This window comes from Dermacentor andersoni, chromosome 7 (genome assembly GCF_023375885.2).
Source record: "Dermacentor andersoni chromosome 7, qqDerAnde1_hic_scaffold, whole genome shotgun sequence".
In the NCBI taxonomy this organism is placed as follows: Eukaryota; Metazoa; Arthropoda; class Arachnida; order Ixodida; family Ixodidae; genus Dermacentor; species Dermacentor andersoni.
Window position 1 is genome coordinate 109524957 of NC_092820.1, and position 26848 is coordinate 109551804.

A 26848-nucleotide genomic window follows, 5' to 3' on the forward strand; every position below is an offset into this window, starting at 1 on the left:
AAATATCCCCAGCTGCCACAGACGTAGTATTCATACAAGGGAATATAGTGGAAGCTATTTAACGAAGTACATTTGCATTAGATTAAAGCAGTATTTCTGCATACCTGATGTCGAGTACAAGTAAAGAATGTCCGAATTATTTAACAAATTTGTTTGCTTAATAAAGACCGGTACCTCGGAACCTAAAAATTATATGCTCAATATACAGCGCACGTGCCTTATCATTCAAATCATTCCCATATAGCTTCACGAAATAGCAGATATACTAAAACTCTTCATATCTATTCACCACGACGCACGAAGTAAAGTATTGGAATTTATACGAAAGGATACAAGGACGTGTTAATGTAGACTGTCGTGTAAAAAGAGAGAATGTTTCCAACCGCATACTTTCTTTTAGTTACGTCTACAAAGTTGTGCAAGAAGACCTTGTCCGCAGCTACAATCACCACAGTTGCTATAGCATTCTGGTGTTCAGTTCCTGACTCCCTCTATTGCTTAGCAAAGTCATAGCGCCGTGATATAATAACTGGTGCGATTTTTCCTAATTCTGTAAAAATATTCAACCCTAAATTTAACGTGTTCGAACAAGTGAAACATGAGAAAGGAGCGTAAGGACTTGCTAGAAATGTTCCCTTATTAGAACCGTTTACGACACTTATCGGTATCGTGGTCTTGCTATGACCACGTCAGTACCCACTGAGCAGCATTTATAATTTCCTTCACTGCCTGCAAATAAAATATAAAAGTGTATTTCGTTGTGCGTGAGCAGCACACTGGCAGCTGAGCCTTTCATATGGTCCCACTAAGCCAGAAATATATTAAACATAATAAAATTGCGCATAAAATTTTACTCAAATGTCACGACTATTTCAAAACTTGGCCTGCTCGTCTTTCTGATACTTTCTGATAAACTGAAGGGCGAAATTCAAGGGCCAAATTGACATGTCTTGCCTGTCGGCATAAGAGATTCCCTCTTATGCCATGGTGCCGCAATACATGTCATTTTCGCCCTTTCGGTTTAACAGAAACTTTAGGGAGGTACAAGAGACGAGCAGGCAAAGTTTAGAAGTAGTCGCTACAATTGAGCAAAATTTCATAAGCAATTTTGTTATCCTTTATTTGTTTGCACATTTGTCATACATCATCTGTGCCAATGCTGATGTAATACATGGGTTGAGTTGTTCTACTTAATACATCATGTTTGCGATGGGTGTCCTGAAGATTAGCCAGCTGTAATGGCCTTCCAGTCAACGTCTTTAGCTGGAAGGGCATTATTTAAAAAAAATCTATGCAGGAGGAGGAAAGAACTTTATTGTGTGCCCTGCGAGTTGGTGGGGAGGGCCAAAGGCCCCGCCTAGGTGACGGCCAGGAGTTCGTGGGTCCTGGCGGCATCCTCAGCCCGCTGGACGGCCCATAGTTGATCCTCGAGGGCGGGGCTGAGCAGCGCGGCTGCCCAGCGCGTGCGAAGGCTGCTGCTAGAGGCCGCGTTTTCTTTATTGTTATTTATCCCTCGGCATTCCCATAATATATGCTCCAGAGTGGCTCTGGATTCACATGTTTTGCATTTGTCCGTAGGATATACATCCGGATATATGATGTGCGAGAGCGCAGGATTCGGATACGTTCTAGTTTGTAACTGCCGCCATGCGACAGACTGCTTTTATGTCAATTTTGCGTGAGATCGCGGGAATATGCGTCTCTGTAACCTATAATGTTTCGTAATGTCATTATATGTTGTCATTCTGTCCTCCCACTCCCACTCATTTACCGCACCGTCACGTCCGGAGGGCGTCGGGGCGTCACTTGCGACTGCGGCTCGGTCCGTAAGCCCTCGAGGGTGTGAGCGGGTGTCCAGGTGATGTATATTTTTCTTTTGTAATTTTGGCCTCCTGCAAGAAGAATTCGTAGTGCCTCCGGGGAGATTCGGCCGTTGGCAAAGTTTCTTATTGCCGTCCGAGAGTCGCTGACTATCACGGTTGCGTTAGTCTGAGCTACTGCGAGCGCTATGGCTACTTCTTCAGCTATCTCGTTACTTGTGGTGAGTATCGTCGCGCACGTCTTGCACCGTTTCTCCCTATCGATTGCGGCTGCCGTAAACCCCCGTCTGCGACTGTATCGAGCCGCGTCTGCGAACACTGCGTTCTTGTCGCTGCCAAATTTCTTCTGTATTTGCTTCGCTCTGTTCTCTCTTCTGTCCTTATTGTGTTCTGGGTGCATGTTCTTTGGTATGGGAGGTATTTACCAATCTTTCCTTCGTATCTCTCGGGATGTCCACCTTGACACCATGCTGTGTGTGGAAACCTATGTCTAATCTCTCTAGGATGTGTCTGCCTGCTCTAGTCTTAGAGAGGCGTTCATATTGTGCCGTACATTGCGCTTCATTGAGCTCGTCTATAGTGTTGTGTAAGCCTAATTGCAGCAACTTGTCCGTGCTGGTGCTGATCGGTAGTCCTATGGCTAGTTTGTATATTTTCCGAATGAGGCATTCTAGTTTGATCTTTTCCGCGACCTGCCATTTTAAGTACGGCGCTACGTACACTAGTCTACTTATTACGAAGGCCTGTATTAACCTGATCGTGTTTTCCTCTTTCATCCCGCTATGTTTATTTGTTATCCTTCTGATTAGCCTCATGACTTGCGCTACAGTTCCTCTGAGGGTTTCTCCGTTGTTACCCTTGGCTTCAATGAGGAGCCCCAATACCCTGATCCTATCGACCTTGGGTATGGGTTTCCCATCGGCCGTCTTTAACTGTATCTCCTCTCTATGGGTGAGCTCTTCCCTCTAGTTGCCTGGTTTGCGACCTCTGCGAGTCGGTCTGTGCAGTAACAGCTCCGATTTCCCTGCCGAGCATGATAGCCCTGTCCCCTCTAGATATTTTTCGATTGTTTCGACCGCTGTTTGAAGCGTTTGTTCTATCTGCCCGTCACTTCCGTTTCTCACCCATAGGGTGATATCGTCAGCGTATAAGGTATGATTTAGACCCTCGATTTCTTGTAGCTTGGCTGGCAGCCCGATTAGCGCCAGATTGAATAGCATCGGTGATAAAGCCGAGCCCTGTGGCGTACCTGCGCTGCCTATCTCGATATCCTCCGAAACTAGGTCCGCTATCGTGATCTTTGCCTTTCTACCCGTTAGAAAATTGCGTACACAATCGTACGTGCGTTTTCCCAGTCCTAGTTCGCCTACTCTATCTAGTATCGTTGCATGTGTTACGTTATCGAAGGCCTTTTTTAGGTCCAACCCGAGAATTGCCTTTGTTGATCTGCCCGAATCGTCTATGATCTGATGTTTTAGTTGTAACAGAGCGTCCTGTGCTGAGAGGTTCCTCCTGAATCCTATCATCGTGGGCGGGAGCGCGTCGCAGTCTTCGAGGTAGGTGGTTATCCTCGCTAGGACCACGTGCTCCATGAGTTTCCCCACGCAAGAAGTGAGAGATATGGGTCTCAAGTTCTCAATTTGCAGTCGCTTGCCCGGTTTAGGTATTAACACGATTTGTGCCGTCTTCAATTGCTGTGGAATCTGCCCTGCCTCCCAGCATTCGTTAATATATTCGGTTAACTTAGCTATAGACTCATCGTCCAAGTTCCTTAGCGTTTTATTCGTTACACCGTCTAGTCCGGGTGCCGACTTGGTATTGAGTTTCTGCAGGGCTGCCCTGACCTCTGACTCGCCTATTTTGCTGTCTAATTCATCATTTACTGCCCTGTGTAGTCAGGGTGTATGACGGGCAGCGCTTGCGAGGTGTATCTTTTCTCGATTTCTTTGAGGAAGTCGTGCTCTGGCCCTCGGTACGTTTGTATTAGCCGATTTATATTTTGCCTATGTGCCGACTTTGTCCCGTCCGGGTCCAACAAATATCGACGGATGTTCCACGTTTTTGCCATTCCTATCTGACTGTCCATGTTGTTGCATTTTTCCTCCCACTGTTGTTTGCATAGCTGCTGGGCGTACCTTTCTATGTCCTGTTATCTTTCTACGAAGCGTCCGGTTGTGTTTTTGTTTTTTCCATCTCCATTGCAACCCTGCCTTAGCTTCCCACATGTGTGGAAGCTTACTGTCTACGTTCTCTAAATGCGCCTCCGGCGGGACCATTTTCGTAGCTGCCGCCACATCTCCCTTTAGTTTTTCGGTCCATTCCTCAATACCTTGTGTCGTGTCGTCGGCCTCCTCCATTATTTTCCTGAATTTGTCCCAGTCGACAATCCTAAGTGGTCTACCCTTTGTCTTGCGCGGTCCTGCCCTTACCGTTATTTCTAGTATACTGTGATCGCTCCGAAAGTCGTGTTGCGTATTTGTCCACTGCGTGTCCCGTATGTTCTTGGTGAATGTTAAATCTGGCGTAGTATCCGCGCAAACGCTGGTACCTATTTTCGTGGGAACCGATGGGTCGGTCACGAGGGTCAGGCCTTCCTGTTGCGCGTCTAGCCATAGGTTCCTGCCTTTTTTAGTTTCGATTTTGTAACCCCATGCCGCGTGCTGGGCGTTAAAATCGCCTCAGATCACTACCGCTCGGTTGTCCGCTATGGCTAGGGTTTTTTTAAAGAGCGATCGAAATTTATGGTGTCTGCACTTTGGACTGCTATAAATATTTAATACAAAGAGACTGTCCTTCGTTTTCCGCATGGGTATGGGTTCTAAAAGAATGTGATCGACTGACATAACTTCCGTGTCGTGTTGAATGACCGAGTGATTTCGCTTTACCAACGTCGTTAGCGCCTTCGTCTCCCCTTCGGCACTACCAAAGGACTTGTAACCCCACAATTTTGCCACCCCATTTTTTTCCTGCATCATTAAAATATCCGGGTTTTCTTTGTCTTTAAGGTGTTGTTGCAGAATGTATCGTTTTCGATCGTATCCTCTACAACTCCATTGCCAAATCGTGTATCTAATTCGTCTGTCCATGGCGGCGTTACAGGTTCTCCAATCCCTCGGCGGGTACCGGGGGCCTAGTGTACGGCTAAATGGCCGTCTTAACCGGTCCTCCCCCTACTTGTTTGCGGTGCCCATATTGCTAGTTTGGCTTCGAAGTCAGCTATCATTCGTTGCACTTGTTGTAGTATCGCCTTTCCTAGCGCCTCTATCTTTGCCTCTATCTTTGCCTCAAGCCTCACTTCCAGTTGTTCTAGTTTAGTTTCAAATTTTGTTTCGTTCTGTTTGATGCTGGTTTCGATTTTCTGTTCAAGTTCCTCCTGTCTTCCTTGGAGCGTCGTGGCGGGCTTGGGTTTCTTTACTCCGGTTTCAATCGGAGAGTTCTCGGTATTACGTTTAATGGCGGTGAGGGCTACGTCCTCTTCCATTGCTGTCTCTTTTTCCTCCCTTATAACTGGCGAGGTTTCCTCGTTGCGTGGCACTTTCCCGCTCCTCAAACGGTCGTTCTCTTGCCTGAGTTTTTTAATTTCATCCATAAACGCAATATTGCTCTGCCTGATTTGCGCCAATTCTTTCTCTAGCGTCTTAACTCTATTTTGAAAAGCAGCCTCTGCCTCCGCACGCGCCCCGGAAGCCGCGTCCGCCCAGCTCACCTGTAAGGGTCCCGCGGCGCCGTTGACGTTGCTCTTTCCTTTTGGGCCCTGGGATCCTCCTCCCCCCTGTGCTCTGGGGGATTCGGTATTACTGCTCTTGGGTCTTGGTCTAGATCTGGACCGCGATCTCGATCTGGTTCTGTTCGACTTCGAGCGGTTCCTTTCCCTTGCCTGGAGCTTGGGGAAATCTTCTAGTCCAGATTCGTCCTTTGTCCGATGTTCCGACCGCTGTCTCCAGTCTTCCCGTCCTGGCCTGTACAGTCTTTCAGCTTCCCTTTCTTGGTACATCGCTTTTTCTTCCTCTCGTCTGACTCGCTCCCAGCGGCGCCTCTTTATCAAATACGGTAACTTGTATCTGGCATTACATCGGCGATCCGCCGTAGGGTGGTCTTTGCCGCAGAGCTGGCACTTCGCTTCGCACTCGTGGTCCTGTGGCAGGTTCTCCATGCCGCAGCCTCTGCATATCCTGCTGTTCGGGTTCGGGCAGACATAGGCTCTTTGTCCGAGGCGTCCGCACTGGTAGCATATGTCTATTTGCTTCCGGTATAGTGAGCACTTGACCAGTGACCTTCCGTATCTCACGTTGTTTGGGACGTGATGCCCGTCGAAAAGGATGATGACGTTCGTGGTGTTTTCCATCCTTTTGGCCATGAGGACCGTCGGATTCCTTGGTGTTACAAGCATGTCCACTATTTCTCTAGGAGACACTTCGTGCGTTACTCCTCTTATCACTCTCTTAGATGTGTCCTCCGGAGCCGACTCGTACGCGTTGGCTTCGAACTCCTTGTCTCCCATCCTCAGTCGAGTGATAGTCCTGTATTTTTCGGCGCGCTCCTCCGATGGCGTGCTGATCACTAGAATGTTCTGTTTGCAGTTAGCACACACCGTGTCATCTTCCGATTCCTTCCTGGGGATTCCCGCGGCGTTGGCGACGCAGCATTCTAGGCGATTGATCCCATAGTCGGTGACCTTGAAGCTGTCATGTGGGCGCACTATTATCTTGTACTCCGCCTTCGGCAAACTGGGCATCCTGCTTGCCGCCATGATTTGTCTTGCTTTTTGTCTCTTGTTCCACCTATTATTGAATGCGTTCTCGCTGGAGAAGCGCGCTGCCTGATCCTTGGTTCCGTGAGATTCTGTCCGCTCATTGGCACATCCTCCTCTCTTCACAACGCGCCAATCTGCTTCGTCCTCATACTCTTCTCTCGTTATATCATCCCCTTGAACGCTCATCGCTGCCATCTTGCAGCTATAACCCGAAAAGAGGCGGGGCTCCAGCCACCGGGGCTCCACCCACCAGCTTCGTTGGGTCAGGCTTAGCGGCCGTGTCGGCGTGGCGCTATATAAGTGGTCGATGTGCCGAAAATAAACGGTCCACCTACTTGAGAATGATATCAGGGTGGTCCGTGGAATTTGCACTTCCTTCTGGATAATAAGGCGTCGGTGAATTCTTCGAATGTACGCCGAGAAACATTCAAAATCTGCGGAGCAGACGCGACACACATCCGCACTTTGCGTCTTCTTCTTCCTCTCAAATCTATGCAGAATAAAGAAAAATACAGGTGTTCAATGGCGCAGTCACCGTCAGAAGTTTATGCAGCCGAGGTTATGCGAATGAGTTCATTTTAAACGCAGCTAGACCCGTAGCCAGTAAAATTATGCAAAACCGTTGCTTACTCTAGACCAGTGCATGATGCAAAACCAAATACCACAATGCGTGCCTAGGGTATAGACATATAAACTTTCTTTTTTTTTTAAATTCCGGGCTTCATAAGCTTTCGATGCTGACTATGCGTTGCAAAGGGGAGGCTGCTTTTGGGCCTTATACGTGATGAGAAGCGCCGAGCTCTTGATGATGGTATATTGGAGCATAGAATTGTGGAGCTTATGCAAACTCAGGTGACTTCACGGCGCAAATCTAGCGATAAAAGCTAAGCATGTTTTTTTGTTTAGTAAGACTGATGACGAATGAATAGTCAGAGTAAATGAACCTTACCTTCAATTCGCGACAGACTCGAGCGTACTGCATATGTTCCATATCGCTAAAGATTTTATGATAATTCCATACTGCGCATTCCTATTCGAATTTTGACCTGTGTTAAGGCTACCGAGTATTTAGGAATGAGAAGACGTAGGCAGCTGTTTCTTGGAATGCAGCCGCGGTCACGGTAAGCTTGATTTGCAATTCTGTATATGTGAGAAGGGCGAAAGGGGATTATTACATGAAGTACGCCAAGGTACCGTATTCCTTCATGTATAGCCCGCCACCGTTTCTAATCCGCAAGCCTAATTATAACAGCCTGGAAAGAAAAAAAAATATCCCCGTATATATTCCGCGGCAATAACTCCATACAACACTGCTCGAAGTTTTGCAGAAACAGTTTCCGTTCGCGGATGCACGACTCGTCTACTGCGTATCTTCGGTCAGTGGCTCTGTTGCCCCATTCATGCTCACAAAGCTGGATTCACACGCCGGACGTCATCGCAGACGAATCAGTCGCATGATATCTGGCGTGAGTCGGATCACTCCGCAGCTAGCACTCGCACGACAGCGGATGAGTGCGGACGGAGAAGCCCTCACATCGGCAATGGCGGCGGAGCAAACGCGACGCAGCCGGAAATCCCAACGGTGATTTGACTCACCGTCGTATAGCAAAGCGCTTCGCGCACACTGAGGGAGCACCACGGAAATGACTGACGTATGAGTTTGTCGGCGCCGCGTGCACTAATCGCAAACTACTAAACGCAAAATGGCGACCCGTAAAGCGGAGGAGAAATGGCGACCGTTAATGAGGGCAGGAGGGGGCTTCAACATGCAGGGGTGGAGAGAAGGTGGCGTCTCCTGGAGATTGAATGGCGGAAAACCTTGCCTTGAGGTGCGGCAAAGCGAAATTTGCATATCACCCGCACTCCCACTTTACCGTAAAATTGCTTTAATTTTTTTTACCGTAAGTTTCTTTAAATTTTGTCAGAACCCACAACTGCTCTTTTTTCCCTTTATATATTGGTGCTGGTTATAAGCGCGAAAATACGGTAGCTACGTTAAGTGACGATGGAAATTACACAGCCCCTTATTGCATAAAAGGCGCTGAGAGTGTCTCAGATAAAAAGTTGCTTAATATATTAAGAGCTTATTAGCTTTCGGTTAAGCTATCAGGAAAAACAGTGTGTACGCAGCTAAATAAACTAAATTAGGGTGTTTTACGTGCCAAAACCACGATCTGATTATGAGGCACGCCGTAGTGGGGGACTTCGGAAATTTTGACCACCTGGGGTTCTTTAACGTGTACCTAAATCTAAGTACACGAGTGTTTTCGCATTTCGCTTCATTGAAAATGCGGCCGCCGTGGCCAAAATTCAATCCCGCGACTTCCTGCTTAGCAGCCCAACACCATAGCCATTAAGCAACTGCGTACAAAGCTCTGCCGTATGTTAAATTGCAACGTTATCAACGCTTCAAAACGATAGTGACTACCACTCTTTCTTTCTTGGGCATAGTTCATTTCGCCTGGGCACCACCGCCTCACTCCATAACCTTTTTATATTAAAATCTACCCCGATGACATAACTTATGTGGCGGAACCAAAATAAAAAAAGTCAGTTTCACCCGAAAGGGAAAGCATCAACTGCGATAGCAAATTAGTGGACAGCTATACGAGTAAGGATAGTAGCTTTATTGGCCGTGTAAACTTGTAAACATAAACAGGCTAACTAAGTTATGAAGCACGGTGTCACGCGCCCACAAGTAATCAAGAACAGATCTCACTCGATGACCGCGGAAACTCGCTGTCAAAACGCTGCAGTGAATGCGGCAGCAACAGCGAGCGAATCGTCCTTCCCGCAGCCGCTCGCACCAACGCGAACTAAGTTGCGAAACACAGCGCACCGCTGACTCTCAACCCGTCGCAGATGGCTTTCAAGATACAGCGGCTCGGCCGGGAGCGCGCGACCGCCCCGGCCACTCGGAGTGGACGCTTCCCCCCCCCCCCCCCCCCCTCCTTACCCACCACCCGAAGCCTTGAGCACGGTGGAAGGCGGCGCGCTTCCTCCCCGCTTTCGTCCGTTGTGTGCGCGAGATTGAGCCGACGATCGCCGGTTCATCCCAGCACGTTTTCACTCGCACATACAGCATACGGCGCACGGCGACGGTTTTATCGCCCTTGAAGAAAGAGAGAAACTTATATAAAAGAGCGCACGAGCGTAGGTGGCTCTTCCTCTGTGCAATAGGTGGTCCCCTCAGTCCAGAAGTCCAGCGGCCTTAGCTACCCTTCTTGCTCTACCGCCTTTGGACTTTATACGGAACCTCACGGTAACGCCTGGAATGTTCATTTAATTACTATCGCAATAATACCGTTTCTAAAGAATGAACCATCACAGCTTCATGACAAAGCCCCGTACGTTGAAGCGAGTCGTCATCTGTGATAATCATAAGAACGGCAGCCCGTAGTTAAAAAATATTTGTCACTCCCCGGTCTTTCTTTTTTCTCAAGGACGCGGCTAACCCGTGGAAGGGTAATCCCGACCTTGACAAGATGCTTGTCAACGTTCAAGTGCCGGACTAGCGCGTTCTTTGTGTATACTTCTGGCGCACCACGTCGACAGGCCTTGTTTGAGCACTTAAACAGCGACAGTTTTTCACAATCACTTGGTGGCTGCACATAAAGCGCGGACTATCAGTCCGCTTTCAGCACACACGCTCTCAGCCAAAACATATATTTACGAGAGGGGGGCTCTTATATTACCCATGCTGAGAAACTGATCCACAAATTACACCTCATTATCTCGATGTGTTGATGAGCTGACATGAGATGATGAGATATTGATATTATGGAAAAAAAATATAGTTTGTGTAGTGTCAGTAGCCTATGCTCAAAATAGGAAATTGAAATCAGAGTCACATCAACTGTCATATATCATAAATTGCTAGAAAGAAAACTGAAACTCCACTTCATAATACTCGGAAGGCAAACTTCGATGCATATGATTCATTTCAATTTTTTATCTGTTCGAGGGCACAAATATGCTGTTGAGACGTTAAACACAGTTTAGTTTTGCAAATATTCATAAGAACATTTGTTCTCTAACATGCTCTCCTCTTGGTCATGCACATTTTGCTCCATAATATATCTGGTCAAAACATAACTAAGTAGAACTGCGAATCATTTCAATGTTAAACTGGTTTCTCCACATGTACGGGAAATGCCTTAGGCCCTTGAGAATGTAACAATACACAAGCGTTTGTTTGCATAAGCTTCCTGGCTATAAGCATAAAATAAAAATCTCAAATATATTGCACGGCCTTGTCTTTTCGCAGCACACATCATCACCCACATTTATAAAACAATGCATGTTCTTGTTTTTAACGCATGAGTCCAGAATGCATAAGCGATTTATTTTCAGAGATAGTCCGCGATTGCGATATAAACTTCAAGAGCTCATTGAATAGGCTGCCATTTCAGTAATGAAGATGAGAGAATTTCATGCACAGACAAAATAAGCGGCTAAGAGTGACAACGGATTACTTATTTAAGAAGAAAAAACTGAGCTAAACTATCTCCTCTCGAACCATGTTGGTTTAAACAATCCACATATTGTGTACGTTGCCGTGCAGGTCTAATTAGAGATTACTGGTATAGGCCTTCATCCTACAGTGGACATAAACATAGGCTCGTGCGGCTTCTGATCATAATACATTGCCGGAGGTAACCGCCCCTGATTCAAGAAATAGGTTAACGGTTCACTATTGTATTTATCTCATGTGGGAGACCTCGCGATGCGACACGAAAGGCCGAGTCATAGAAAACTTCCTTGTGAACGCTTGCGCATGCCTCTTCAATAAAAAGGAACCAACATATTAGAATCCTCACCATATTTCATATTCATCAATAGACATGTCGATTGGCTCTGCCTCACATTTCCCTCATTTAGAATGGTATATGTCAGCGAAAATGCGTTTGGAAGTGACCATTTCCCAGTACTCTCCACTTAGTAACACAACGTGACTACACTCCGCTTGTTCGTTGTTGTAAGCCGGCCTGGGTTGATCAGGATTGTTTTAAGGAATCCACGTACTTGTCACCAGATTTTATAAGTAATTTTTGTATAAGTAATGCCGTATCATAATTTACTGCTTTCTTTATTTACTAAGCAGGAAAGTTCAGCCCTCAAACAAAGTTTCGTTCAATTGGTAGACGAGTTGCCTGTTGGAACGATGACTGTAGACAAGCTCGAAAGAAGCAAAACAACGCATAGGGCATTCTGCACAAATCCCCAAATGCAGGAAACCGTGTTGAATTGAAACAGTATAAATCATAGGGAAGGCGCACCTGGCGGCAGGCTAGGAGGGCAAGCTGGGAGAGGTTTCTTTCAGGAATCAATTCCTACGCACAAGAAGTAAAGATGTGGAATGCGTTGAGAAGACTAAAGCGGCAGCAACAACATCCGCTTCCGTTAGTCTATAAGCGGGGAGACATGCTTGAAGACCAGGCCGACGCTGTTGGCGAACATTCTGAACATGTATCTAGCTCCGCGCACTATTCACAGACATTCCTTAAATACAAAGCAATAGAGGAAGGCAAGACAGTGGATCGCAAATTCAGAGAAAACGTTCTATTCAAGACTGCCGAGCTTAGGGCAGCATTGAACGTCTGCAAAAGCTATGCGCCGGGAGAAGACAGGATCACGTACGACATAATCAAGAACAGGCACACGGACACGCATTGCTTGCACTTCTTAATAACATTTGGACAGCCGAACACATTTTAGCAACATGGAAAGAGCTATTGTTGTTTCAGGAGTCAAACAGTGTAAAGACCAATATTTAGTAACAAGCTACCATCCGATAGCGCTTACAAGCTTCCTATGTAAGCTTTTCGAAAAAAATGATAAATCGCTGTCTTTTGCATTAACTAGAATCAAACAAAATGCTTGATCCCTACTAGTGTGGTTTTCGAGCAGGCCGGTCCCCAACGGACCATCTTCTGCGCATCGAGGCAAACATTCACGATGCATTTGCCCATAAACGATACTTCTCAGTTTTTATAGAAATCGATAAGGCCTAAGACACCACATGGCACTACGCATTATCAGAGACTTATCGGGAATGGGTATCCGTGGTGGCGTGTTTAGCATAACTCAGACCTATCTGTCACACCGTACTTTCCGTGTTACAATTGGCAAATACTCTGTCAAGGCCATTTACGCAGGAAACTGGGGTAACGCGGGGTGGCCTACTTAGATGTTCTCTTTTTATTAGTAGAATGAACTATATACGTCCGTGTATTCCACAAGGTATGTTTTATTGCATGCAGATGGATATAAATCGTATAACATCGCAGTCCGCGAGTTACACGTTCAGCTTGGGCTGAACAAAGTCTCAACATGTGCTAATCACAACAGCTCTAAGCTGAATCCCAAGAAAAACTCCTGCGTCCTCGTTACAAGGAAGACGGGCCTTGTCCCGGAGTCGAGTAGTCAACTCCATGGTCAGTGCTTACCTTTCAACACACAACACAGATTTCTAGGTGTCATACTTGACTTTAAACTTACATTCACCCACATATAATGTATATGAAAGTCAAATGTCTCAAACAATGAGCATTCTTAAAATTCTTGCCCACATGACATGCGGCAGTGACAGGGGCTGTTTAATGAACCTGTACAGGAGCCTGATACGGTCTCGCCTGGAATGTGGTTCCCCGCTGTATCACACTGCCACTCCAAGCGCATTGAATATTTCGGATCCAGTTCGCCATTTAGGTATTCGCCTGGCCACAGGCGTCTTCAGAACAAGTCTCCTATACAGAGTTTATACGTATCATACAATGAGTGGTCACTCCACCTGCAAATAATATATATAATGTTTACAAACTTCCTGGAAGTGCAATGTAATGCTGAACACCTACGGTATAAAGCCGTTAGCGATTTTACCTCTTCCACACTACTTCAAAACCGACCTCACAACTCGTGAGGAAGCTGAGCGAGGTAATGAACGTCCTGCTACATTTGCATCCACTGATGGCTCCCTCAAGCCTGTTGCCACCATGACTTTGGAAACTGATAGAATGCGACACGTCCTTTGGCAAAGTTACAAAGCATGCTTCACAGATGCACGTCCGTATGTACTTTCTGGAACTCCAGTCGAAGTACTCCTGTCCAGAATTTTACACCGACGCGTCGAAGTCACCTAGTGGCGTATTCTACGCGGCAATCAGGCCATCTTCTTCCGAATACAATGTTCTGCGCGCAGAGACAGGCATGTTTACAGCAGAGGCTTACGCACTACTCTCAGCTGTAAAACATATAAATGCAATAAAACTGCAATAAGACGTCATATTTACATACTCCCTTAGCGTTAAGAGCGTTAGTGTCTCTATGGGAACATAAGAATCGAGTAGCGAATGAGTTTTAATCATCTATGTGCACTATGTAACCAACGTTTCGCAGTACTTTGGGTGTCAGGCCACAGAGGCATACTGGGTGATATGCTTGCAGACGACCTTGCTACATCCATGAGAACGAGAGCATGTAACTCTACCATAGTTATCCTTCCGACATACTTGAAGTATTTCTTGCACAAAAAGCTGAGAAACGTTTGCTAATCGTTCTGGTACCGTGAAACCTCTACTAAATTTAATTTAATTAATCCGCACCTACGAAATTGGCCTTCGGTAACAAAAACGCGACAAACTGATGTCATGTTCTGTCGACTGAGAATAGGACGCGCATACGGTACTCATTCTTACCTGCTGACTAGTGGTGAACTCTCCTTCGTGGAAGGTGTTTTGAGAGGCTGACCGTTTTTCACTTCTTGGTGGAATATCGGAAAGCAGTAGCTGAACGAAAAATTATGCGTGGCTTTGCTATCGCAAACACCAGAGACCAGTTTAGCTGGGGCAAGGCCAGTAAAGTAGTGCCAAACTACATACTTTAGTCTAACTTTCGCGCAGCTTCCCCGTTCTCCACTGGTGTTTGGTGTTTGCGATAGCAGAGCCACTCATAATTTTTGCCCACTGCGAGAAAATGGACTGCCGAAGCGAGCGCGCAGGTTTTCCTGGGAGAGCAACGACGTCACACCATCTGTGTCTCCGCCGCGAGGCTCCTTCTCCCCCGCTAGGTTCCACCCACCCTTGCCCCGTCGCTATGCTGCGCGATGCTATTTTTATTGGGGGCGAGCTCCACCATTGGAAAAGCTGGCGCCACCGTCGGCGTGACGTGGGATGAGGGATCACGTGGACACAGCGGCCGCGTCGCTGCTTCGGAGGCGCCGAAGCGAGCTGAAAAGGAAAGTTTAAAAGAGAGAGAGAAAATGATAAATGAAAGGTAGGGAGGTTAACCAGGGCTGAGCCCGGTTGGCTACCCTACACTGGGGAAAGGGAAAGGGGGACAGAAAGATTAAAGAAAAAGAAAGTCCACTGGAGATATCAGTCGGTCACAAAGTCCGGATCACAGACGCTGACTCAATCCGGTCGCTTTCAAATATCGCAGCAGCGCTTTTGTGGCCTTTTGTAGCTGTGATATGCGAGGCCATGATCCCAAGATCTTGTTCAAGGTGAACGGCTTTCCATCTAGCTGATTGAGAGCTGTGCAGAGGTCTTGCCTTTCATTTTCATAAGATGGGCAGTAGCACAGTAGGTGTTCTATGGTTTCCTCGGCACCGCAGGCATTGCACTCGGCGCTATCAGCCATTCCAATCAGAAATGCATAAGCATTTGTGAATGCGACGCCCAAACGTAAGCGGCACAGCACTGTTTCCTCATTTCGCGGAAGACCTGGTAACAGCCGCAGTTGCATAGAGGGATCGAGGGAATGCAAGCGATGGTGAGTGAATTCAGGTGTGTGCCATTTCTCCAATGTCAAAGAGTGCGCTAGCTTGCCTAAGTGTTGGGCTGCGTCGGTCCGCGATAAAGGTATTGAAACAAAGGTTGCTCCTTCGTGTGCTTTTCTAGCAGCTTCGTCAGCGAGGTCGTTGCCGGAGATACCGCAATGACCAGGCAGCCACTGAAACACGACGTCGTGTCCTTTCGCGATCATGTGATGGTGCATTTCTCGTATCTCCGACACGAGTTGTTCACATGACCCGCGACGAAGAGATGCCAGAAGACATTGTAAGGCCGCCTTCGAATCGCAGAATATAGCCCACCGATTAGCCGGTTGGTTATTATTATAATCAACGGCACCTCGGAGGGCAACAAGCTCCGAACTAGTCCATGTTGTCAAGTGAGAAATATTGTATTGGATGCTTAGTGAATTGGATGGTATAACCACTGCGCTGGTGGAGCTGGTCTGAGTGGAAGAGCCATCCGTATATATGTGTACTCGATCAAAGTAGAAAGTGTGCAAACAATCCAGAGCTGCTTGCTTCAAGGCCAAGGTAGGCAGGTCGGTCTTCTTTCTTATGCCTGGAATCGTAAGACGCACTTGAGGTTGTTTTAAACACCACAAAGCTGAGGTTGAACGTGCAGAGGGTGTGAAACCCGATGGTAAGGAGGCACGATGGATGCTGACCTTGTTGGAGAAGGACGCCTGTGGTCGTCGTTCAGGCAGGCACGCAAGAGAGCTTGACTGCATCCGTGAAACATGACGAACATGGGCTCTAAGCGTTTCGGTACTAATGTAAGTCGTGATCGGATGATCTTGAGCCATTATAATGGTTCCAGCTGTTGAGGCGCTGCGCGGAAGGCCTAGGCAAACACGTAGTGCCTGCGCCTGCACGCTCTGAAGTTCTCGAAGATTTGACTTGCATGTTTTAGCAAGCACGGGGGAGCTATAGCGTAGGAATCCGATGAACAGTGCTCGATATAACTGTAGCATGGAGCCCACTGACGATACCCATGTTTTGCCGGCGATGAACTTGAAGACGTGAACAATAGATGTGAGCTTCTTCTTTAAGTGGGCAACATGAGGGCTCCAAGTGAGGTCCCGGTCTACAATGACGCCCAAAAACCGGTGATTTCTCTTGTAGGAGATAGGCTGACCATTGATGCATACTCGATAAGGAGTCATCGTTTCTCGCGTAAAAGCGACTAAAGCACATTTTTCTGTTGAGATGGTAAGGCCTTGTGTGTGAAGGTAGTCAGATGCCTGTGTTGCTGCTTTCTGTAGCCGTGCGCGAACCTGCAGGCGAGTGACCGCTGATGTCCAGATGCAAATGTCGTCGGCGTAGATTGAAACACTCACTGTTTCCGGTAGGGATTCGGCCAGCCCAAGAAGCGCGAGGTTGAAAAGAATAGGGCTTAGAACACCGCCTTGGGGAACGCCTCGGCATGTGTAGTGGTCGGTAGTCGGACCATCTTCCGTTCGTACGAACAAGGACCTTTGTGTCAAGTAGTTACTGACCCATCGATGTACTCGCCCTCCTAGTTCAATTGTCAAAAGTGCGTCTAGAATGGTTTGATGGGAAACGTTGTCGTAAGCGCCTTTCACGTCAAGAAAGAGCGCTACTGATAATCGCTCCCGAGATTTCTGTTGTTCCACAGATGATACTAGATCGATGACACTGTCAATCGATGAACGACCGCGTCGAAATCCCGCCATAGAGTCAGGGTAAATTTTGTGGTGTTCAAGGTACCATTCGAGACGCATGAGGATCATACGTTCCATGAGCTTCCCGACGCAGCTGGCAAGAGCTATAGGCCGATAGGATGCCTGTTCGAGCGGTGACTTTCCTGCTTTTAGAAGCGGTACCAGGCGGCTGCGTTTCCATTCCTGTGGGACGAAACCATCTTGCCATGAACTATTAAAAAGGCTGAGGAGTTCTCTTCGTGCTTCTCTGCCTAGGTGGCGCAAATCAGTATATGTTATGCCATCGGGTCCTGGTGAAGACGAACACCTGCATAGCGCCATAGCAGCTTCTAACTCTTCCATAGAGAATGGAGCGTCCATACTTGCATCTCGTGGGCCGGGGATGTTGCCTAGAGCCATGTCAGGGACTAAAACTGTGCCGCCGGCGACGTTCGCACAAAATTCCTCTGCGACGTCTATCTCGCGGCGGTTTTGATAGAAAGCAAGGGCGTTGAATGGGTATCGTTGTTGGGGACTTGAGCAAAGACCCCGTAGGGTACGCCACACACAGGACAATGGCTTGCGGGGGTCTAGTGAGTCGCAAAAACATTTCCATCTTTGATCCGCTAGCTTATCCATTCGGCGTTTGATCTTCTTTTGCATGCGCCGAGCTTCTATGAGGTCAAAAATTGACTTCGTGCGCCTGTACCTCCTTTTAGCTCGGCGACGTAGTGCACGAAGCCTTTCCAATTCAATGTCATTATCTGTACGCTTTGATGGATCTGTGAGGCAGCGTGTACAATCTTGCATAGCGTCTGCAATTATGTCTTCTAATCTGCGTGCAATATGTGTCTTGCATGTGTCTTCTACGCGATCTTGAAAGACTGACCAGTCGATTTGGCGAGAGACAACCGGTAATGCGGCGTCTAGTCCATCGATTCTCACATAGGTCGGAATATGATCACTTCCATGGGTTTCAATATCAGTGAACCACTGCACGCTCAAAGTCAGGCAACGTGACACCAAAGTCAAGTCAAGGCAGCTACTGTATGCAGTTCCTCGCAGAAATGTCGGGCTTCCGTCATTTAGAAGACACAGGTTGTGGCCTGATGCAAAGGATACTAGTGACCTGCCCCTCGAATTTATCCTGGAGCTTCCCCATATATGGTGGTGAGCGTTGAAGTCCCCTGTTATTATCCAAGGACCGGGAGTAGCAGCCATAATATCTTCCAGTCTTTTTCTATCAAACTGACTTGTTGGGGAAAGGTAGACGCCAATAAGAGTAAAAGACAGCTTCTTCTTTTTCACAGTAACACAGACGTATTGGTTACCGTCGTGTGGCGCTACGTGTTGGGAAAAATACGTAAGGTCCTTGCGAATGTAAACCAGAACCTTACTACTAAGGACACACGTGCTTGAAGCAAAAGATTCATATCCCGATAGTCTTATGGAGGCTGATAAGTTCGGTTCACAGATGACCAGTAGAGGAAAATGGTTTGCAAATACGAACTGTCGGAAATCCGAAATACGAGACCTCAGGCCTCTCGCATTCCACTGGAATATGGTGGCACTTCTCACATCATCCCGGAACGATCGTTGTTGTTGTCGATGAGCCATGGTTCTTCTGTAGAAGTTCTCAAGCACTGGACTTCTGAAGGCTCGCCAGAACCGGACTGATGGCATCCAGCACTTGCAATGCACTTCGAGCTGTTGGTGTCTGTAGCTTGTCCAGAAGAACACGAATAGCACTCACCAGAGAGCTGATCATAACAACAATTTGTCGATCTTGGTCCGCCAATTTATCAGGAACAGACGAAGTGTCCCCTGCTGTAGGAGTATCATTTCGCTCAGTAGGGGCATGTAGCTTCGGGAGTGCAGGCCACGCGTCAGCAGCCGTGCTGTTCGATGCACCCTTGTCCTTTGAGCTGACTGCGTTTGGCCTGGGCGGAAGAGTGGGTGGTAATATACGTGTGTGGCGTTCTGCAGAGGCTTTGGAGGCTCTTGATCGACGTCGGCGACGTGATCGTCGTCGCTTAATAGATGCTGCTGCCTCTCGGTGGGACGAGTGGTCTCTAACCATTTTCTTCAATATTTGCATTTCCTTTCGAATCAAAGGGCATTCCTTCGAAGATGCATCGTGCGGGCCGCTGCAGTTTGTGCACTTCAGCACACTGGCCTCGCACGTGTTTGTGGTGTGGGGCCCAGTGCAGCGAGAACAGACGGTAGTGTTATTGCACACACTACTCACATGGCCAAGCTTCTTGCACTTCCAGCACTGCAGCGGTTTTGGTATAAAGGGGCGAACTGCGTGCCGGAAGTGGTCCACTTTTACGTGCGATGGGAGGGATTCGCCCTTAAATATGATCTTCACACACCGTGACGTGCCGAGACGAAACGCGTTTACGATGATGGTGTTTTCCGTAGCTGGCTTGATTAAGATTGACAGATCGGAGTCGACAATGGTCTCGTCAACATCGTAAATTACGCCAGTACGGACTTTTTTGCCGAGCGGAATATTAGGGCGGACTTTCATCTCGCCAAGTTCCGTGACCTTGCGCAAGGAATCCAACGCAGCCGCGTGTTCTACATCAATCGCTAGCACGTTCTTACGGGTGTTCACCCTGATGTCTTTTATTTCGTTTGGAACCAGTGCCGCTAGATGAGAAGACACGGCTTGCCTGTTGAGGCGTCTCAGGTTGTCAGTGGCGAGAACTGGCGAGAACAGGATGGTGAGCTCCTCGGTATCCCGCGAAGATCTCACGGTGGACTCACTCGAATTCGATGATGCGCTGAGAAATCTTCGCTTTGCTTTACGACTCCGCACCAGCTCGAAGGTGTCGTCACAAGAATCTTCACTGCTGACATAGTACTGCATGGTGTCGTCGCTGTCAGTGTCGCTCTCGGTGCCGTTGCGCTTCCTGGAGGCAGCCGCCGCGGGCACTGCCGAGTCCGGCGGACGCGCGTGAGGCTCCATCTCCATCGCAGTTAAGGAGGAAATAGCAGTCCACTAGCAAAGGCTAAGAAATTCACAAAATGAGTAGAGCTGGAAGAGCCGGCGTTCTGCCTGAAAGACACTTCGTCCCGCGTGCGCCGCGGTTCTGATTAAGGGGTGAGGCTTTACCGCCTTGGGTATCTGCTTGACAACATTTGAAAGTACTATAATAGGTAGTGGCTGCCTTTGGAGGCGTGCAGCATAGTAGGCTACTGCTCGGTGCCGCAGTGCCGGACGTGCGCTACGGAGTCCGGTGTCAGCCTTATTCACACGCTGCCGCAGGGCAAGGAGCTGCGTGAAGCTTAGCTGGCGAAACTTACCCCCGTATTCAGAAATGCATCTTAATTCGAAGCCCATGCTTGACTTGATTTAAACGATGCCTGTCGTCAACGCACCAAAACAAACGCAATGATCCTCTTCGGCGCGTTCACACGAGGCGTCGTTTATATCTAGTCAAGCATGAGCTTCAATTTAAGTTGGATTTCTGAATACGGAGGTTCCAACCGGAAACAGCCATCGGCTACAACTCGGGTATGCGGCAAGCTCAGCCGCGAGGAAGATTTCTGCTATGGCGCCTGGACTGCGCGGTGTTGGGTGAGTAGCAGAAAACGCGCAGTGAGACGCTCGCCCGCGCCCGCTGCCCGGCTAATGGCAGGACACTTTATTAGGTCTATGAACTTGTTGATACCAGATTCTGGCAAGTTCACTGGAATGGAAAGGGAGCGGTAAGAAGCGCATTAAAAAATTGGAGGACGCTTAAGCTTCGCCTTCAAGAGTGGAACGCGATAGCGTTATCGCACCCCGTTCGCACCGCCTACTCAAACGCGCTACGCCAGCCAAACGTCGCGATCGGCACAGATAGCCGGGCCCCGACGTGCCATGAAGGCGGACGCGATCATGGGGCGAGTGGCGCGCCACGTGTCGGGGCAGCGCCGTACATTGCGAGGAGGGGGTCATCTATGTTTGCCGGAAGATGGCTCTGCGTGTGCGCAGAGCGCAGAAGAAATGCAGCGGAAACGTACTTCGCTACTCGTGAAACTGCGACTTCTGTAAGTTACGTGGTCATAATTACCGATGTACACCGCAGTATAACTTTCTACCGCACGTTTCTAAGGCAACACCACATTCACTAGAGGCGATTTTGTCCCGTTTAGAAGGAGCGAACTCGTGGCTGAGTGGTAGCGTCTCCGTCTCACACTCCGGAGACCCTGGTTCGATTCCCATCAAAACATCTTGCAGGAAGTTTTTTATTTATGAAGTGCGTTCTGGGATTTATCGCTCACGGCCAACGCCGCTGACGCGGACACCGACGACACCGGCTTTTCTGCGACACGAGCTCCCTAACGCTGTCGCGTTAATAAAGGCATGGTATATGGTCATGTTTATGTTGTGAATTAACGCACTGGATTACGAAAAAGAAGCAGAGGGAAATCGCACGCTGAGAAGACCGATAAACATACAGTGCGATGCAACTTGAGAAATAATATTGAAATGTCCAAGAATTTAGAAGACAAAAAAAGATTGAATCGTCGCGACGGCACATCACAGTTGCCGTAGGCGTCGAAGTCTCTATACCGAAATTCTTTTTGAACAGTTCTGATAGCGTCCATGCAACAATGGTTGCTAGTGTACTTTCATATGTTCATATGTTGCGGCCTAAAGCTCACGGCACGGTGCGAAAGCACGCTCACAGCGAAAGCAAAACATTGTGCGCGGACATGCATCCAGACGCGCAGTCGGTCGCTGCGAAACCGTGCGATCGCTGCATTGAGGGTTCATTCTGTTATGCTCCATTTTGTTATAGAGACAGCCCACTTTAAGAACATATTTCACATAGTTTACTCTCAGCGTTTGCCTACCTTTCACGGAAGAAGCCGGTTCGGGAGACTCCATCGCGGCGACTGTGCGCAGCGGCGTTTACTGTACGCATTTGGTAAAGAAATAGCGTCTGTAAACGATTCTGTGTTTACAGTTTGCCCCAAGATTATTGTATCGACAGTCAAAAACTTCTGTCATTTTTAGAGTACCTACATAAATGTCCAGGAGGGCTGCCGCGTGGTGTTTTATTGAACAGCGTAAGCGAAACCTATGAGGAGCGCGCCGCGTGATCCCTCATACTACGCAAGGGAAACGCTTCCGACAGATGGCGACTCCATAACTCCTCGCCCCCAATACTCTGCTTTCACTCTCTCTCAGCTCTCTCTGACCTAGCTCGTCCAAGCTCCGAACATCAAGAGAACCCCAACGAGGGTCTAGCCGCTCCACTGTAGAAAGCACTTTCCTCTGGCACACCGATGCCACATTATCCTTCATCCGGCATTGCTTATTGAATCAGGGCCTATTTTTGAACATACATTAGCTTTAACGCGACAGCGTTAAGGAGCTCATGTCGCAGAAAAGCCGGTGTCGTCGGCGTCCGCGGCGTTGGCCGTGAGCGATAAATCCCGGTAGGCACTTCATGAATAAAAAACAACTTGCAAGATGGGCTGGGTGGGAATCGAACCAGGGTCTCCGGAGTGTGAGACGGAGACGCTACCACTCAGCCACGAGTTAGATGCTTCAAAGCGGTACAAATGCGCCTCTAGTGAATGCGGTGTTGCCTTAGAAACGAGCCATAGAAAGTTATACTGCGGTGTATATCGGTAATTATGAACATGTAACTTACACAAGTCGCAGTTACACGAGTAGCGAAGTGCTTTTCCGCTACATTTCTTCTGCACTTTCCGCACACGCAGAGCCATCTTGCGGCAAACACAGAAGACCCCCTCGTCTCAATGTACGGCGCTGCTCCGACAGGTGGCGCACCACGCGCGCACTGAGGTTGTGCGGGGACGGGTGCGAGGCGCGTCGCGGCCCGGACTCCCTCGCCCCTGACGACGTTTCGCCTTGCTCCCTCACGGGTGCTGGCGTGCATCGTTTCCCCCTCCGAGACACCGAGTTCTTTGGTTCGTTCCGCTTGCTCAGGCGCACGTTTCGTTGCCGCGCCGAACGCTGCGTTGCTCGACGCTCACCGCGTCCTATGCGGGGCGCCTCGTAACTGATCGCTGCGCCGTAGCCCATTGTCTTACACCCTTTGGCGGGTCGACGGGAACGCTGTCGCGTTCCACTCTTGAAGGCGAAGCTTCAGCGTCCTCCAATTTTTTTAAAATTGATAATAAGTTGTCGCTTTGTTACGCATTAAAAGTGCAAGATATTAGTATCACATCCCCTCACAAGAGGCTCATGCTGCGATAGTAGTGACCTGTATCGCACATGTCGCCGGGCTCCTGTGCTAAGGGCTTCGATGAGGCAATAGTACTACCTGTAGCTACATATTTTAGTACAGCACCTTTTCCTAGTACATCGTTTCTTCATGGCTTTCATGAATTCTTCATGTATCATTGTCTAGTTTTACTGCGAATATATTTACGTACTTTCCAACGAATATATTTAGGCATCTATATAGCCTTGTTTCATCCACGTCTCGATATTCATTATTCATTTACCAATGACAGTCTATTATCATAGCCTTCGCGCTCTTTGGTTACATTAGACCCTTGCGCCAATAAGCTCCAATAATCAGCATCATAATCAGCATCTTTCAACAACAGATTTATTTCCACTTATCGCAGGCGTTCTTATACTCCTGAATACGTCATAAGACACGTGTACATTGCTCGGCAAATATGACACACACAAAAAAAAACACACGCAGACACGTTTGCCACCACACTGATTATTTAGAAGAGGGTCTACTTAACTCAAACAGGGATAATCGAGCTCTTTTATTGACAAAGAAATTGATGGCTTACTGGCGCATGCGTTCGAATTTTGGTGCCATAACGGCGCTCAGTCGCCGGATTTTTCGACCCATCAGCCGCCTAAGGCTTTCGCCTGAATAAATATTTGAAGTCCTCAACAACCTCCTATTAACCTCAATGTTCATTCCTCACCTGCATGGGCACTTGATGAACGTATGGTACATGCGTTACGCAGTATTAGCCTATATTAGTGTTCGAAGAACTTCTAAACACTGTGGACAGTTTCATCAAACATTTAGGCGCCTTTGTAGCAAAAATTAGTGAAACTTCACGGCCAGAGTTTAGCGACACGCTCAAAAAAAGAATGGCAACACTGCTCGGGCCAGAAACAGTTGCTTCAGTTATCGTTACATAGACGCTTCATTGTCGCACATTTCGACTGAGTGTTCGTAGTACAGCTCAAGCAAACGGTAGAAGCTTGACTTCTAGAGAGTAATGTTCACAAAGTAAGAAGAGTAATGATCACAAAGACAGTTGTCTTTGTGACCCCAGTCGACAAAAGAGAAGGCCCAAAGGCAAGAAGTCAATAGGACAATAGCGGAACTACGTCATTTTATCATTATGTAAAGACAGGACGTACATTTCCCCAGTTTTTGTTTCTCGCAGGATGATGTAGTAATCGTCCATTATATAGGTTTTCCAGCACTAGATTGCAGATTGGTGAGTCTCCTAGACGAGTATTATGTTGATTAATGAATGACTCCATCTGCAGAACGCGACATATGTAGTGATTTCTGATCGTTCTTTGCTGATTTCCACAAGTACATATATTACGAAATTGTATCATTGCCCTCAAGTTATCTAATTATTTTGCCTTTCAAGTAACAGTGAACTACGTATTGATGGAATTATTTTAATGACACTGTAAACGTCGAGCGAAATGTTGTCATGTATAATGACAAAATGCTTAGCGCTTTCAGAACATGCAAACTTACGCGATCTGCTTGTTTCTTATCTTTCAGTTATCGCAAATGAAGCGAGGGGGAGGAATCACGTGCATCTGGAGTAAGCCACTGGCTGTGCTCTTCCGGAACAGCATAGACAAAAGAAGTCGCTGCAAAGCAGAATAACGTTGCCAAGAAACTATTTTTTTGAGGTCGGCGATGAGAAGCGTGTTAAAGAAACCAGCGAGGTTGCTAATTAAAAAGCAAGAGCAAACCTACAATGAGCTGCAAATAAACCTGCGCAGTTTTGTGCCTTGAATTTCCGGCAGGCAGAAATGTATTTGAATGCATGAAGAATGTAAATGTAGCTATTAGAGACAACGTAAATCTGAATATAATGAAGCAGTCAACTTGAACGCACTTTGGCTAATTTATCCACGATTAAAGCATCATCTGAGAAATAAAGCAAGTTTTCGGGCCACATAAACCCGCTGATTCTATTTAGCCGCCACAATTCTACTGCATACTGGATCAGCCATTGTACTTGGGATTTCGTTGAGGCAGACTAAGCGCCCTGGAAGTTGTCTGCTTCGAAGAAGCAGGCTACGCGCACTGAATTAATGACCGGCTACCCAAACAAGAGCTTCTGAGCTAATGCAAGAGAAGGTTTGCGTTAGTGCAGGTTTGCGTTAGTCTCCGTGCTTTGTACCGCTGTGTTGGACTACCGTGATTTACCGGCTGTTATGGCCAGATGAGACTCGAAGACATGAACACCATGGAACGATCGCGCTTACAACTATGTACACCGCGTACCGTACTGTGGACGAGGGACGAACTGGGAGTGCTGTTGCAGCCTTCAGTGGATTGATGGTAACATGCCGTCGCAGACTGTACGATAAACGCACGTAGAATACGTACGCAGAATCTGTACGATAAACGCCTTGCAGGTCAGTGACAGCTATGCAGTGTTCGTGCTCTTTAGACCTGCCGCTGTATTTGTGGCTTTATCGCAGGGTGGGCAAGAAGCAGCTGCTGTGATTAATGAAGGGACGAGCCCCGCTTAGCGTAGACATCTCATCTGTGGGTCGGAGGGGGGCAGCGAAGTGAAGGATGGGGGGTGTGGTGCAAGAGTGAACAAGGCTCAACAGCAGAACGCATGCGCGCGCACATATGAATGCCTGATGTTCTCACATAACGGCGCCGGTGAACGCCCTAACCGCACGGATACGCGCGTACCGTTCGGGAAGGCGCTGCGTGTCGCACGTAACTTAGTTACGGCGAAGGTTCACTAACCGTGGGAAGACTACACCTGAAGCCGCGTTCAGGTACGTAAACGTGTTCTCTTCTGCTGGCCTCCTCGTAGGCGCGCTCTGGCTCGTCACATCACCGCGGCGCGTGGCCGTCCGAAATTTCTCAATACAGCAAAATGATGCATCAAGCCACGACAAGCATAAGTGTTTGTTCTCGTAAACTGCGGATGGGTTAGCCAGAGCTCGATGCGCCGTCATGTACGTAAAATATGCCGCACGTCGTCGCCTGTGTGTTCCTGCAGTACAGTGCGAACGCGCAGATTTATTTTCACAAAACCAGGGAAAAGCAGTGGGGACCGACCTTTTGGCCTAAGTCGCGCATTTACCTATGCAATCTATTCAACGCTGCAGCGCAATACTCGGACGGCATGACAGGCAACCGTATCGCGATGGTGCATCGCAACTTAATCCGTTGATCGCGTCGCTACTTTCGGCACGGGGTCAGCGCAGCCGGGCGACATTGCATGTACAAGGCGAGTAACGCAAACAAGAGAGGAGAACCTGCCCCGATAAGACCTCGTAGTAAGGCCAGCTTCCGGCGTCACGGAAGCTTCCAAAAGAGTGGCGTAAGAGCTTCTCCTCGGTCTTTTCCTGCCTTCATGACGTGAAGCATTGCTTGCCTAGTCGAAGGCAAGGTGAGGTCATGCAAGCTCACAGTTCGTCGCCGATGAACGCGCACCCCCGTGCCTCAACTTCTTGATACAGATGCATGCGCGTGCTCTTCACCATGCGTTTAAAGAAGGCGGGAAGGTCTTACGTGCTTTACAGCGAAGTTGTGTATGAGCACCCTGGGCCGTCGTTGCCGGACTTCGCTAAAAAGGAGCCACGCGAACT

At 48.1% G+C, this 26848-nt stretch overlaps 1 protein-coding gene across 1 annotated transcript in view; it reads left to right on the forward strand.

Moving 5' to 3' along the window:
* LOC126534634 (plancitoxin-1-like) overlaps positions 1–25028 on the forward strand; it is a 126316-nt gene extending 101288 nt beyond the window's left edge. The window contains exon 7 of the mRNA XM_050181905.2: positions 24783–25028. Within this exon, the coding sequence (XP_050037862.1) occupies positions 24783–24890 (108 nt within the window). The 3' untranslated portion in view covers positions 24891–25028. The remainder of the gene's footprint in view (positions 1–24782) is intronic.
* The last annotated feature ends 1820 nt before the right edge of the window (positions 25029–26848 follow it).